Source organism: Oreochromis aureus, linkage group 16, assembly GCF_013358895.1.
Source record: "Oreochromis aureus strain Israel breed Guangdong linkage group 16, ZZ_aureus, whole genome shotgun sequence".
Taxonomy (NCBI): domain Eukaryota; kingdom Metazoa; phylum Chordata; class Actinopteri; order Cichliformes; family Cichlidae; genus Oreochromis; species Oreochromis aureus.
The window spans coordinates 34,963,595-34,980,188 of NC_052957.1; the positions used below are offsets into that span (position 1 = coordinate 34,963,595).

Here is a 16,594-nt window from a genome sequence, read left to right on the forward strand (position 1 = left end):
GACAAAAAGAGAACAAAGGCCAAAAAAATTGGTAATAACAAAAGATGCAGTAAAAGATTAAGCAAATAAAACGTGGGTATGAACAGCTCTGATGGCACCTGTCAACAGAAAATTAAAAGACAACAGTTATGATGTTATTTCCAAAACATCAGTGTTTTCTGTTTATTGCAAAGAAGCATTGCAGAGCGTTCCTCCAATGCTCTACATGTATGAGGATTTTTTTTTTTTTTTTTTTTACATTAAACCTTTTGTATCGTTTATTTTGGTACCTAACGTTCTGTTGATTTTAACCTTTGTGACTGCCTGTCTATGAAAAGCGCTTAATAAATAAACTTTACTTACTTACTTATCATGGAAAAATAATGTAATCCATCTAACCCACTAATTTCCTGGATGATTTTCAGTCAAATGTTTACAAATACTATGACATTAAGATGTTCTGGGAAAATCCACAAACATTATATAAAAGATGGACGTACCCTTCTGTCCTCTGTGAAGCGTAAACGGGCCGTAGAGCTGCAGTAGGCCACTCTTCTGGTTTATAAAGTGAGTCAGGTTGAACACAGGAGAACAGCTTCATCGATCAACTCACTAAACTAATCTGTGATGAGTTTACAGTTTCAATCATGAGTTTTGAGTCTTTCTGAACGCTTTTCCTCGATTACAGTAACAAAGGAGATAAAGCAGGGTGATGTCACCGTGCAGTTTCCCTCACTCCTCACTCATAAAATACCAAGATGGTGACGGTGATGTCACAGTGAGACGTTACACTACACCCATCATTAATATACAGTGTATAGCTCAAAAATGGTACGTTTGTTATGCTACAGAGTTTACAAAAGCTTTGTGCAGATACTACACAGCACATTCATCGTAGTGCCTGTTACTGCATTCAACAGGACAAACTGCAACACTGTAGCACTGTGGCTGTGGTGCCTGCAGCTGCTCTGCCCCGCTGCACTGGCTTATATTCATATACTTGATATGAGGCTAAGGATATGTGTGCATCAGCCACACTTTAGTGTTTCTATCAGGAATCAGCAGAGAAGTCATTGTTTAGCCACCCAGGACTTAAACTTTAAATACAGCGCTCTGTTACCATTGCACTGCAGAGTTCAGCAATGCTGAAGCTTTAATTAACACTCAACAAAGCCACGTCAATTAACTGCACATATTATAAGCCACTATAAACAAACAGTCACAGTAATAATCAGCCCTCTACTCACAATTATAGCCATAGCCAGTCTTAATCAGTCTCAGCAGCAGGCGGTTGTAGCCTAATAATATATTCTAAAGAGCTGGATTAAGTAGCTTCATTTACTAGCTCTAGTTAAGTAGCTACATTGACCCAGACTTTGCACTAAGCAGTCAGAGCTGAGGCTGTATGGACCCATGCCGTGCTTAAAAGCACTGGCCTTCTTCTATGGATCAGAGGGAAGAATGCAACATTTATTGCAAAGCAGTGAAAATCTAGCGTGCAAAGCCAAAGCAGCTCATAAAAGAATCAAAGATGCAACTGCAAGTTTGAATCCAGATGAATCAGGTTTTCTTTCCTTGGCTCCCATACATCACGATCAATATTCAATAACATTGCATGCAGTAGCTTAACACAATAACAAAACTCCATAAAATACTAAGCTGGAACATAAAGAGTTTGAATTTCTGCAGCGTCTATTTTCCTTTAAATTTATGACTTTTTTTTTAGTCTGAATGTTCAAAGTAAGCTTTTTTTCTTCTCATATTTCATGATTGTAACCGTCCCCAATGATTTGTGCATCCATTTTATTGGCAGGGTGGGTGTTGATAATCCTTTCTAACCCTCTGCCAGTAACATGGAAACAGAAAGCGAGTGAAACTTACAGCGTATTCATTGCAGTCTATAGATCGGGGACTGGTGCAGCATCGCTCTGTGACCAGCGTGGCTGGAAATGGGAAGATGTCTCCTGGCGCCGTAATCGTCACTCAAGACGTGGCAGAAATTATTTCTCTAAATAGTCTGATATCACATATCAGCATGTTTCCTTCATACTTATTGCAATCAGAAAGCACTTCATTCTCGATCTGCACAGATGAGAGCGTCAGAGGAATCAACTCTGACAGGACATATAAAGATAAATAATAAGATCTGATGTTCGTTTGTTTACTGTCACAGATGTTTCTATGGTGTGACATCTATCCTTAATTAATGAAAACAATCAATGAATGGTTTTCTAAATGTAGCTGTTATAAAATAGTTATAAATGAACAGTTTTTATGGACTCCACAGTGACAGCAGAGCAACTTTGCTCACCAACCTCTTTTCATGCATGTATCGGAAACATCCATGTGTGAAGTTCCCTGTATCGTCTATCATTTCCTCATAAATTATTTAACAATGACAAAGACGAGATAAAAAAGTCTCTTTATTTCACGCCTTTGACTAATTCTGACGTGTCAGAGATCTTACAGAAAGACTGAAGTCTGGCCCTGCTGATATCTGTGGGAGTTATCGATATACTGGTGGGTCCCGTGTGTTAGTGAGAGGAGACACGATGGCTTCAGTATGTATGAACTATCCTGTAGTAGGGCTGCCACAAACGATTATTTTGATAGTCGACTAGTCAACGATTATTTTTGCGATTAGTCGACTAATCAGATCATGCATCCATTGGACGTAAAACTTACAGCTTATTGCACCAGCATGCATCTGCTCTTATATAACTATCATTAGCTTACAGCTTTAAGTGTTTAAGGTGCTAACTAAAAATAAAGACAAGATGATAGTTTATTACATTTTAATGAAATTTGCAGATTGTTTCGGTGAAGTTTAATAAACTCAGCCGTCTGCTCCTTGCTATCTAAAATATAACAGGACACTGGAGTAAACTCTCGAGCATCTCACACTTCTGTTCAATCAGTTTCCTGTGTGACGTTTGTGAAAACTATAACTTTAGTCTCAGCCAAACACATTTACTCAGGAACAAATAAAACACTGAAAAAAGCCAAACAATAACATTTTATCTAACTGACTTATATATCATGTTTAACCTGAGCAGCGAAAGACCGCAGAGGGTCTGAAAACGATGTGCTGGGACTGTTCTCGTCAGCTCTAGTGAGCCTTGAACCCCGGCTCGCTATCGAGCTGGTGGGTAACAGACGTCTCCGAAAACGTCGGAGCGCTTTTGAAAATATGTGATGTCTTGATAAACCGAGCAGATATTTGAGGTTTACACAGCTACATTCTCGCCTGAAAATATGTTAAATGTTTATTTTGTGACCCAGAAAGATTAATAAGAGTAATATTAAAACTAACTAGCTGCCGCCATTGTTGGAAACTGAGCAGGGCCGCGCTATGAATTCTGGGACACAGCTTTTTCTTCTTCGGGGTTTAACGGCAGCTGGCATCCTTGTACATGCAGTGCTGCCATCTACTGTTTCAGTCCGTCATTACACTCTTAAATCCTACTACTTACTCCTGCGTCTTTTGGGATCTTACAAAGCTTCAAACGACGCGTCGACTATTAAATTAGTCGTCAATGATTTTGATAGTCGACTAATCGTGGCAGCCCTATCCTGTAGTATATTTCACTAGTTGATAAACTCATTTGTTATTGTGAAGTAAACAACAACTATCTGCTACGTGTGCTAATAATGAACCAGTCCTGATGCAGATACTGACTACTGCCCAAACCAAGGATCAGTGAAATTAATACACCAGTTGGTGCTGAATCAGTAAAGCAATAAACCAAATCAGGACAAAGAAAAGAATAAAAATCATGGTATTCACCTCATTTACTGACACTAGTTTCATTTCCACTCAGTGCAAAAGGATTTAAGTGAAGCCTGATTTTCTCTGAAGGCCAACAGATGTGGATCGCTGTGACACGGGTTTCACCTTTGTAAATATTTTATTGCTAAATGTATGGACTCACAGACAGGCTTATTTCTTGTACCATCTATTTTTTGGTCATCTTGTATGTTGCTGCACGTTCATTGGCTGACTTTTTCCATCAGTCCCCACTGCCTGCTCATCATAGTTTGTTGGGGTTTTCTCTCTTTTACTGTACAGTCTTCACCTTATAAAGGCGACTGTTGTGATTTGGATACACCTTAGAAATAAACAGCAACATTATTTTATTGAAATCAATAAAATAACCGACTTCAGTCTCACTACTCTGTCCAAAGGGTTCTCTGCAGCATTTCTGTCTAAGGAGCTCAGAAAAAAAAGCATCTGGACTTCTTTAGGTTTCTTGAAGATGTTTCACCCGAGAAGCTTCATCAGTTCTAAGAGCAACTGGTGGAGAGTCCCAGACTTTAAGCCCTATGGGAGTGTCCCCAAGAGGGTCATGGACCTCCTATTGATCCTCTGCCTAATCACACGAGCCAAGGTGTAAAAACGATGACCTGGATGACTGAGAACCTTCACAGACAATATTTTGTCTTATTTGCAACAGTGTTTCATTTTACAGTTTATTTTTAATGTTATTTACAGATTTGTAATCACCATTTCATCATCATTATTTGACAGTTCTGACTGTTGTAGAGATTTGTGCAGAAGAAGAGTCCCCTGGATATTCACTATCTCTGGCTGGGTTTGGGTTTTTATCGAACTAACTAATGCAAAAAGAGCCCGACTGTGTTGAAATGGATTTAGTGTTTAACCCAAGTCTGCATGTGTTTCAGAGGGCTGCTTTTCTGGGCCTAATTCAACGCACCAAGTTTGAAATTCTTCATTTAATACTTTGGTTTTGTTGTTTCGATTACAATAAGACTTTCCCTATTAACTACCAAAAGTACAAAATCATCCTGAGAAGCGTTATGAGTGACAAAGAAACTTTGAGTCTAAGTGAGACCAAGCACTAATCCTTGTGATCATATATACTGGCACAGCAATCCCAGCATCCAGTCAAGTGGGTCCCTCTTGATGATGAGAGCGCACCTTCCTCCCAGTTTGTTTGTCTTGCAGAAGAACTGTAGTATATGTTTAAACATGAGGAAAAGTGGCGGCGCTGTCACGCCACAGCGCTCTGCCTCATTTACCTTTTGATAAATTCATCAGGCCTTGAATGCATACAGCTGTAGGTGTTCCCCGAGTGCCTGCTTCACATTCATTAGCGAGCGAATGTGCAGCTGCATCGGCTCCGGCGCGCACACCCCATCGCTGCTCCTGTGAAGCTGCGTGCCATCTCTGCTCCGACGTGTTTCAGGTGCTTCAGATGCGATATAATTAGTTTTGAAGTATCTGCTCGCTGAGCTAACTTCAAGCATGAAATCTTAAGTAAATATGTGTGTCCGCTGCTTTGCCACACTGCTGATTCAATCTTACAAAAACTGGATGCCTGGCGAAGCGGTCTCTGCTCGTTGCGAGGGGATCACTTAAAGCATAGCAATATTCCTCCCACAGACTCACACTGAAGAGTGTCATAACAGCGGGTAATGAAAGCCTTTTTCCTGCCAAAAGCAAATTCCTTCCATCCCTTCAAATCATGCCTCACGCTGGCCTGTGACGAGCCCTTGGGTGGCCTTATTAAAGAAGTTGAACCAGATAATGATTATGAATTATGCCACAGCGCTACAAAAATAGTTCAGCCAAAGTGTGCTTTTGGAAAATAACATGTACTTAGCAATGCAAAGTGTGCTGGTAAGCATGTAACATGGTGAAGTTACAAATATCAGACAGCCCTGAAACACAAAGATGAGAGAAAGTTAATCCTCAGCTCTTTGGATAATTAATTAACTTGTAGTACGAGCGGCTTTTCCAATATTGCTCTCTCTCTCTTACGTTCTCCAGTAATTAAATTGTCTCGAGAGCTGATAGGACAAAACAAGCAGTACTGAGATATGATCTGGGAAATGTTATATGTTTGTTTTTTTGATCACAAAAATAATAAATGAACAGCAAACAAAAACATTAGAGATACATTAGCAAAGCTGCACCTGGATATTTCAGTTCTGGGTTCTTTGTGTCAATTTTTTTTAGATATTTTTGCTTTTACAACCCGTCTCACTCACAACACTGATCATCATGCTTCACTTCACTCTCCAGCTTTTTCACTACATTTACAAACTCGTCAGAGCATTTTTATTTCAGAAATTGTGATTTTTCCCTGTGATGAAATGATTAAGTGAAATTATGGTTTTTAATGCCATTGTATTTGTTCGCTACTTGTAGTTTTGTGGCCTGTGTTTTTCCCATCCCATAGTGGGTTTTTTGTTTTTTTTCCCAGTATAGCATCAGGATTACCGATGAGTAAAAACAATAAATTCTTTCCATTAATTTTGTCAGCAGCTCTATCTGAAAATGTATGGACGTGAACCTGTGGAAGGATTATTAACAGATGATGACGGCCTTGTGTCGAGACCTCAGAGTGTGTCTTTGTCCAGCTCTCCGTTCCTCTCCACCTGTCAGCAGGCACACATGCAGCAGACCCTGCTGGCATCATTAATTCATTCAATAAATGCATGTTTGTTAATGAAATTTCAAATTAAATAACCCAGATTACAACTATTAACCAAAACTGTGATGATTCCCGCGGCAGCTTTAGCCTAGCCTGGTACAGCTCTGTCTGTGCTACAGTAACACACATTCTGACAGAACAAAGGTTTACTCATGAAAAAGCCTTCGTTTATATTCAGTCTGTCATCTCTCCACACTACCTTTAAACATCGAACACAAAACTGACAACATACTGAGATTGATAAATGTCATTTTATATATCATTAGGCCACCAGCACCAGCATTTAGCCAAAACACACACACACACACACACACTGTCAGAGCATCTCTAGTCTGAAACAGATGATTTTCAAAAACACATAAAACTGCATTTATGTGTTTGTGTTTCTTTATTCTTCCAACTTTAAACGTGAGTGCCTTGATTTTCCTTTCTGACATCATCAGGCTTTCTGATTGGCCCACATGTCTGTATAGTTAGGGTTATATAACCACCTGTTGCTTTGACAGACACCACTTAACACCAGTTTTTGCATTTTTTAAAGGAAAGGTTGAAAGGTTGTGGTTTCCTAAGCATTAAGCTGTAAGCCTAAAGTTTAGAATAATGACCGTCAACAGCCAACAGCCCCATCTGACCACAGAGTGCTGCACCGCAGGAGGTGTAACACAAACACCAAGCAACGCTAAACTGCTGTATGCTCCCTGTTCATTTTTATTGAGCTTTAGCAGGTTGGAAAGTAGGTGGAATGTAGTTAATGAACTTCAAATCCTTTACATATAAAAAATTAATATTATGGTTCAGTCTTTCCATCACACCCATGTGGAGCTAATAAAGAGTCCTTGTCTGGTGAAAGTTTGCTAACATGCTTACAGGAAATGCAGATAAATACGGGTGTTTATATTTTGTTCATGATCACATGAACATTTTTCCGCCTTTTATTTTCTATGCTTGCTAGCAAAAACAACCAAGGTATGAACCAAACACTGGTTGTGAAGATGTCGTACAACTGAACCTTCTGCAATACCAGGACCATGTTAATCTGCATGGTCAGCCAAATGTCCAAGTCACCAGTAACAACATATAAAAAGCCACACACAGATACAGCCTGCTTTATCTCGGCTGATATATAAATGTTCTTGAGTGGTCCACACCAGCCTTAGTCATTAAAAACCACAAAGCCAGCTGGGGAATTGTGCAGTGAGCTCAGTACATTTAAAAGAAAGCACTCAAGCCCTACATGATACACTGATAGCACTGATAGTGCTACTGGAGAACACGCTGTGGTTTCTTATTGTCAGCACATATTTCCACTACAGTCAATAAAACCTGATTTTTACTATAATAATAAAGTAAGTGTTATTTCCATATATTTGTGAATGGGTCCTGTTGCCTGTATGCAGCGTTGTTGGACCAATAAGCCAATAACATAAAACAGAAGGCGGGCACATCGCTGTGTCTTTGTGCAGCCAAAGGACGCACACACAGGCCTCTCAGAAGAAAATGGCTGCCATTAACTCTGTCACCTGATAAACCAGCGATGATGCATCTTTCTTCGCTTCCTCGTTTCCCAGCGGTAAGTATAAGAGCAGCTCTTTGACCTCCAGGAGGAGCTCGCCATTTCATCAGACCACATGTGTCAAACCTGATCGCAGGTCACGTTTGAAAACGCATCACTGTCACAGGTGACTAATGCAGCTGTCATCTGAGCTCAGTTTCCCACCTTAACACAAACTTGAATCCTGACACAAACCTCAGAGCGCAAAGACAGACGAGCACATGAAACGACGGCGTGCCCATGGTGAGTTCTTTCACTGCTGAAAATCACTTTTTACACTTTCAATATGACAAGAAAGGACAAGAAAGGTTAGGAAGCTCCTTTTTGTACACACACCATCAACATATCAGTTCAAACAAAAGCTACACTGACTCTGCTAGTTCTTAAGACACATCACACTCTGTTAGGCTGCAGCTAAAATAATATAGATTTAGATCCAAATCTAAATTATTGCGTAAGAAACTGACGTTTGAATTTGAAATGATTCATCTGTTCATTCTGCCTGATAGATTCACGGGAACGTGTCCATGTTCAAACAGCCAATATTTAAATAATGAGGTTAGCATGTGAGGCTAAAGTTCAACACACAGTCTAAACATAATAATAACAATGTGGTCATCCTCGCAACTCTGACTGGAACCACAGAAGCTCCGCCCACCTGGTGTTCAAACTAGTATACTAAATTCACTTGCATAATTAAACATTTAAAACAGAGAGTTTTTGTGACATTTTTGAACATTTTGTTTCCCAAACTGCAAAGAATGCAAAGCTGGAAAGTTATGAGACACAGTGCTGCTATGGGGCTTAACAAGCTCCGCCCACCCACAGTATCACATATTGTGTGCTGCAGTTGTTGTGAGGAGAAAGACCCAAAGAAACAGACCAGTGAATGACTCAGCTTACTGTAATTAGTCCGATAAAGTGTGAGGATAATAAGTGAACAGCAGCAGGTAAACAGTGCAGAGTCACAACATTTGCCTTGTTTTTATATTTGTAAGAAAAAGGTTAATGGTAGCAGCAGGATAATTACATGCATTACCCAGCTAAACAGGTGTGTCTGTCTCTAAACAAATAGCTTAAAGAAATATTTAGGGCCAGAATGAATTATTATAGGCATGAAATAACAGAGAACAAGAACCAACCAGCTGGACTTCAGATAGAGAGGCTGACGTTGTCTTAGTGCCTTGAGTTATAACTTTGGTCAACATAAGTGAGAGCTGTGGAATAACTGCACTGACTGAGCCGTACGAGCAGGCTCGTTACTAAAGGTTCATGCTCAGCACGTCCCTGATGGTTTCCTCTGTTTCCAGTTGGAGAATAGACAACTGTTGTTCCATATTTGTCAGAGCTGAGCTCACTAAGGGCACCCACAGGCCATCCCATTTCATTTTTAATCTTTAATATGTAAGACATGGAAACATGTTTGTTTTAAATAAACAGATTTATACAAGCAGCCATGCTTTTATTTGTTTTGGTTTGCAATAGTCAGAAGAATATTTTTGCTTTGTGTTTTAAGACAAAATCTTTGTCCGTTTGGATTCTGCTGAATTTGAACTCCACTAGTTCAAACCTTCAGTTTGTAAAGTACAGCCATTTTGGATAACTTCAGACAGAGAACTGTGCTCACTGACCAGAACAGTTCCAGCTACTTCACTTTTAAAACAAACATTCATGTGTGCAACAGCTTCTGTACAGAACAACCAATGCAAAGGACACAAGCCAAAGCAGATGAGTAGATAAATGAGACACAACCATGCAGGAGTAAACCTGCACCAACCGGCCCTTAACCCTCTGGGTTCACCTCTGGTCAGTCATATGTCCTCTTATGTTGCCAGGTTGGATTGTTGCCACATGAAAATATAAAGAATGAACTCTTATTTTTATTTCAGGAAATAAAAGTGACGATCTTACATTTACTGTAAAGCCACCTATGAAAGCCAATTACACAGCTACTGTAAGTTTACCATGTAACACAGATTTGTATCTGTTTCTGTTGAAGTTGGTGTGAGACATCATCTTGAAGGACACACATTGTGATGCTGTTGAATTGCACATTATGGGACTTTATAATATGTTAACCTCCTGGTTTGCACTTTGTCATTGAGTGAATTCCACAGTTCACTGAGATGTTGGATCACAAACACTCAGAATTAATGATTGCTTGTTTTTATCCAGCCACGAAAACAACGATGGTCAGTTTACTGTAGAAACGAAAGACAGCAGAAGTCCTTTATCCTGAGATGAAAACAATTCATTTTGCTTTTACAAAACTCAGATAGCCAATCAAGATTTTTAGGCCTATTACTGCGCGCAGTAATGCAGGTAAATACAAACGGCGTCAAATCACGGTGTAAAAGTCTCTTTCTGGAGTGAAAGCTTTTGCGGGGTGTATGAGGGGGCTTGTACGTAGGAGTCGACCAATACCAGCAGCCGTCTGAGCAGCACATCTGTGGCCAGTCAGCACTTCTGGTTCCCCAACACACATCAGCAAAACACGACCAGAGACTGAGACTCGTAAAAATCCCACATGAAAGCGCCAACTAAGGACGAGCACGGCCACTCCGCAGCGCATCTGCCTCGAATCAAAGGAAACGAACCTGTTCGCATGACCTTCATCGTGCAGTCCGCTCTGTTCAAAGCAAAACCACAGCCAGGAGACATCGACAACTTGTTTATGTGCTCGAAACCAAAAAGTGAAGTGAGGAGAGCCGACACCAGCACAGCGGTGCCGCACAATAATCACGATGCTGCTTCTGCAACAATAGGAAGGCTCAGCTACGAGGCGCGCGTAAAACTCCGCCGGTCTGATCAGCCCCTGATTCAGGCGCGCCGCCAGCTGTCCGCCCGCAGAGCAGAGGCGCAGACAGGTGAGCGCACTGAGGTGAAACACTTACAGTGAGTGGCGGCGGATGCTCCGCTAAAGACGCTCAGCGTGTAAAGGGTAACCATCGGCAGCAGCAAAACCATTTTCTCAGCTGTAGTGCGCTATTATCCGTGAGTCCGCAGAGAGCAAAGCAGGACGGCGGCTCCTCCTCGGTCCTCCGGCTTGGAGGGATAGCAGAGGTCTGATGTGGAGGAGCAAACCGCTCCCACGATGGCACTCCCTCACTGCGAGGTACAACCCACCCCCGCTCCCCTCTCTGCCTCTCTCTCTCTCTCTCTTTGTCGGGTTCACATTTTATTGCCGAGCATTGCTATAAAAACACAGAACAATAGCAAAGATCCGCAGAGAAAAGCCGCAATCCCTGCTGTATATTGCTCCGTGTGTTCAGACATCATAAAATAACACACTTGGAGCAGGCTGCTGATGACTTCATTTCACTGCACAGCAAAAGCTGCTGTGGACGTTTCCAGAAAACACTGGGTTCAATTTCCAGACTCAAGTCCAACGCGCTTACTTCAACACCGATGAAAAACGTTTGGCTGTGTTGAAGTGGGAAATATGAAGACCATTTTACCCGGAATAAACAGTCACGGCACTTTGTTAAAGCCTATGGCAGCTATTACAGGAGATACTTCTGTTACTTGTTTCATCACAACAAAATATTTGATTTTACTTAATACCTCATTTATTTTATTGTATTTACTTTGACTTAAGATTATATTTGTTTTGTCAAGTTGAATTTTATTTGATTGAGTCAATACCAGGATATTATTTAGACCATTTTGTTACAGATTCTTCTGTTGTCCGTCTTTAAAGAGCTAGACAAAGTTCTTTGTTCATATAACTTATATAGTTTATTTATTTATTTATTTATTGTTATTAACACTGTAGCTCTTTCAAAGTTGATCTTTGGATGCTTGCTGTTGTTTCATTCATTTTAGTCCAGGCTTTGTTCACAACCATTTCTTAAAGGAGTGTTTTTGTGTTTCTTGTCCTCTTCATACTGACCTATGAGTCCATCTTAAAAAAGATTCCTAACTCAAGGGATGAACCAGTTTGTGTCTACACGTAACAGACAACTTAGCAAAGAACCATTTTAATATCATGTCTTTAGGACATTGCCACTAACAGCCAGTCACATGAACACAATGTTTGTTCTGTCTGATTTTGATCCAGCATGTAAAAACATCAGGAGAGCGTTTGATTGGGACAGCTTCTCTTTTTCAGCATAGCATCTCAAACACACTGCCAGTGCAGTAAAAGCAAAGCTCATAGAAGATCACATTATGGACCCCCCACCCTCCCTCCCCATACCCCAGACCTCAACATTATTGAAGCACTGTGACAGAAAATATAACAAAAGGACGCCAACATCCAGAAAAGAGCTTTCATATGGAGGTTTTGCAGATATATGACCATTAACCACATGATCTAAACTTGTCCATCATGTTGTGTGTGTCACAGCCAGAGTGACATTCTTGGATTAAAATGAACAGGGCCCCAGTCATGGAGACAGGACTATCTGGCAACCATTGGCCATGAGGGGAAAAAAACAACTGATTGGTTTGGAGTGGTTTGTTGGAAGTTGATGATAGTTTATGGGGAAATGAAAAATTAAGCACCTGTCACATAGGCCTACAGACCAGTCAGAGACCATCAGGCAACCACCCGTCATTAGGGAAAAATATATGTATTCCCCAGGTGGCAAACGCTTGCATGTGATGGCTTTGGTCATCAGCATATTGCTGCGGTCATGAATGGATGTGATGGACTTGTGACTGCTCTAGTTCAGGAGGTAGCGCAGGTCATCTGCTAATCACAAGGTTGGTGGTTTGATCCCTGGCTGCTCCAGTCTCCATGTTAAATATCCTTAGGTAAGAAAATAGCCCCAAGTTGATCCCTGATGCATCTGCTGGAGTATGAATGGGAGATAAATGCTTGTGCAAATGAATGTTTAAAGAGCTTTGAGTACTCAAGTAGAGTAGAAAAGTGAATCTGTCCAGTTACTCTCCAAACAGTAGTGAAGCTGTGAAAGGTCACGTATAAACCAGAATCAAAGTAAAAGTTGGAGTTACACAGCTGAGGAGAACTTTAACTTTGAAGGCACACCATCTCCATTTCTCCTTTCCATTGCACTTTTATTTCTACCTGCTCAGCTAGTATTTACATGAACATCTATAGGCAACCAAAGCTTTCACTACAAGGTTTTCGGTGCAGCATCTTCTGTGACAGCCGGCAACCTCCAGAAACCAGAACAATCAAGTCAGGAAATACACGTTTCTGTAGCAGCTGGTGATTATGTCACATCCAACATGGTGGAGAGCGCTCGACCAATCTGCACATGATACGATGTGAAAAACCTCTGTAGTGATAATAATAATAATAATGCAGAAACATATGTTATTATATTAATGTTTGGAAATCTGAGGTTTTCATCTGTCAGATATTAGTTAATGTTAGCCTACAAGCTAAACTGATACCCAACATAGGAGCGATCCAGGGAAACATGGCTGCCTTCTTCATAACGTCAGTAGCAAAAGGTTTGTTTGTCATTTTGTTCTTTGGAGTTTGTGTTTTTGCTGCGAGCAAGTTATTTGTTATTAACTGACTCTGTTCCTGAGCAGGTTTGCTTTTTCTTCATATTGGGAGTGGAAGACGAGCATGGAGGCAAGCCACATAAGCAGTGCACACCCCAGTCATTCGTTAAACTACATAGAACACTATTAATAAACTGTGTGAATGCATTTATGCACCCAGCGTGTAGGTACAGTCAAATGCTGAGACAACTGGACTGCAGGAAGCTGTTTGGAATACACAATGACTGAACTCTCATTGGGAAGCTAGCTATTAGAACTTGTGGTGGCGTGATGTATATAGTACATTTTTAATGACATTATATTTCATTAAAAAGTTATGATATTCCAGTCAGGAGAATAATATTCTATTATATTCTGCTGTGGTTATTCCTGATGTCTTTACTATGTTTTTTTAAAACTCCTGCACGGTTGGCGTGCAGCATTCATACATCTACACTGACAGTAAAGGGCTATTCTGTTCTATATTCTATTCTGTTAGTTGCTACTATAGTTGCTACTACTAACAGCACCATTACACCTTTATAAACTGTGATAATAACAGCAGATCAGGTCACTTACATAGGATTAACCTCTGTGAGGCAAAGTGTAACACCTACGTGTGATGATAGATATTCGGAGACCACGCTCATTAAAAGTTCATTTGTTGCTATGGTAGTTTATGCTCTACTCCCCCCCAAAAGCTTTTGTTTTGCTCTGAGAGTGTGTCATGCTGTGGCAGTCTGACTTTTATTTTGTTAAAGACCTTGGTTCTTCATGCAGGCTGCAGTTCATCATTGTGTTCTGTCGCTACATCGTGCTGCTGGCAGCACTGACTCAGTCTGTTTTCTCAAAGTTGCCAGGTTTTCTGTGACAACTTGTCTCAATGGCCAATTTGTGGTCACTCAGCCTTTTTGGAATAATGTCCCTGATTGCTCATGCTGCCCAGTTAATCTGCCACTATATATTGGCTGTTCTGTGTTAAAACAGAGCTGAAGTTTGGGCTTCGTGCTCAGTGCGCGCACTTTCTTTGGCTTTGATTTGCTGGTCAGAGGCTGAAAGTGAGGCTGAGCTTCAAGTCCAGCTGGTTTAGGAGAATTCTCTGTTTTCCTCTCCTTGTACCACCGAGATCTTGTGTTTTTCACTTTATTTATTTGGTGATGAATGTCATATAAAACAACGTATGAACCTTGGCTAAATTTCAGTGCCTTTTTCTTAAATAGGCTGTGATAAAACATGCATAAAACAAAACGTAGGATGGGAAGCAGAGCTTTCAGCTATCAGGCTACTCTCCTGTGGAATCAGCTTCCAATTTGGGTTGTGGAGAAGGGCATCCTCTCTGCTTTATTTATTTATGTATTTTTTCCATTCGTTATTTTGTCTCTTTGACAGCATAAAAGATGAACAGGAATGGGACAGAGACATGAAAAACACACATCAGGGTAGTTCTCAAACATTTAAGTCAAGGTCTTTATATAGTGTCCATTTCCACCAGTTCCATTTGAAGGCATCAGTTTGATTCGTCATAGAAACTTCAGTTTATCTCCTCCATTATTTCACTTTCAGTGACTCCTTTTTCAGCCATGATCAGTTCTTGTGATAACTTTCTTCACAGCCACAGTCATTATTTTAAACAGGTAGATTTTCTCTTTTTTAATCATACCTTCTGGGATCAGACCAAGGTAAAAGACCTAGGAAGTTCACACTGACAAACTCCATCTATCAGCTCGGCAACATCTGACCAGAATAGTTGTAGTTTATCACATGACCAACAGACGTGTAGCTGATTGGCTTTAATGTGACCACATCCTCTCCAACTTTGTTGTTTTGCTTTAACTTGAGTTTATTATCAACGCTGAGAACTGAAACTGGTCGATGTGACTCACAGTAATCTTTGTTCCTGCCTTCTTTTGGAATCACAGAGATGACGTCTTCGCTCCACGAGGGAGCAGTAAAGAGGAGATTTCCTGTTTATAGACCTTATGCCACTCGTCTGGGAAACCGTCACTCCCGGGGCTTTTATTTGTCTTCAGTTTGCTAATAGCGCTGTCCAGTTCATTCTTACTTGTTGGAGATGTTAAAGCTTAGCTCAGGTTTGTGTCTACTGTTGGAAGGTCTAATTTCAACAAATAGTTTTGGATTTTGGTCACATTACAGGAGCTGAATGGATGGAGGTCCACACAATGAGTTGGTGGAGTGTACAGCATCTCATAGTAACTTTTAAAGATTGTTTAAATCATTTCTGGGTCCAGTGTTAATTCATGAGTAGATGGGTCTCTGATTTTATACATTGTTTAATTCTTTGTGCTCTAAGAATTTTTATTGCCTTTGATCCTGATTCATAAAATGTTTGTTTCATGAATCCCATTTTTCTTTTGCAGTTCTTCACAGTTTTCTGTCCTGATTTGTTTCCTATAATCCCTCTCTATGGTCTGTTTGGTGTTGCCTTTCTAGTTCCCTCAACTGCTTTTGTAAGTTGTCATATTTGAGTCCTTCCATTTTTTTTAAATATAAGATGTTCTAGAAGTGAGGTTACCGCTCATTACAGCCTTAATCATATCCCAGACTATTGTAGCTGCCACCTCATCATCTTTGTTTAAATTAATGCACTCTTGAATTTCTCTCTTTATTTTTTGCACTATTGTTCTTTTGTTCAGTCTCCATTGGGTCTCTTGTTTTAAGTCTTCCAGGTGAATAGTGCTATGATCTGATAGGTCAGCTGTCCCAGGTGCACAGTCTAAGACCCTCTGTCTATCTGTAGTGTTATGATTCAGTGTCATGGATATTTTTTTTTTTGTACTGTGTTTTTTGGTCTGCCACACCAGAGGGTGGCATAGTTTGTGTCCTGTGTTATTGCTGCTATGTGAGTTCCAGGTGGAGGCTGACCATTGGTGGAGGACTGAGAGAGGCCGGCTATAAATGAGGACCCTTTTCAACTGGCACGTCCCGCCTACTTCCTGTTCCCAACGAACTGTGCATGTGGCTGCGTGTGAAATTGTATTCTGGAAGCTTTTGCCGTGTTGTAAATAGTTTGTTGTATATAGATGTAAATAGTTGTTGATACTTTTTTTTACTCGGTAGCTGTAGGGGTGAGAAGCCATTTTTCTTTGGGAACCTTTTCTCCTGTTTTTGGTTAGGGAGGCAGGTA

General features: G+C 40.5%; 1 protein-coding gene across 1 annotated transcript in view; it reads right to left on the reverse strand.

Annotated features, from left to right (window-relative positions):
• Positions 1-11,215, reverse strand: part of cntnap5a (contactin associated protein family member 5a) — a 125,052-nt gene extending 113,837 nt beyond the window's left edge. Inside the window, exon 1 of the mRNA XM_039600461.1 lies at positions 10,884-11,215. Coding sequence (XP_039456395.1) covers positions 10,884-10,956 — 73 coding nt within the window. The 5' untranslated portion in view covers positions 10,957-11,215. The remainder of the gene's footprint in view (positions 1-10,883) is intronic.
• Between the last annotated feature and the right edge of the window lie 5,379 nt (positions 11,216-16,594).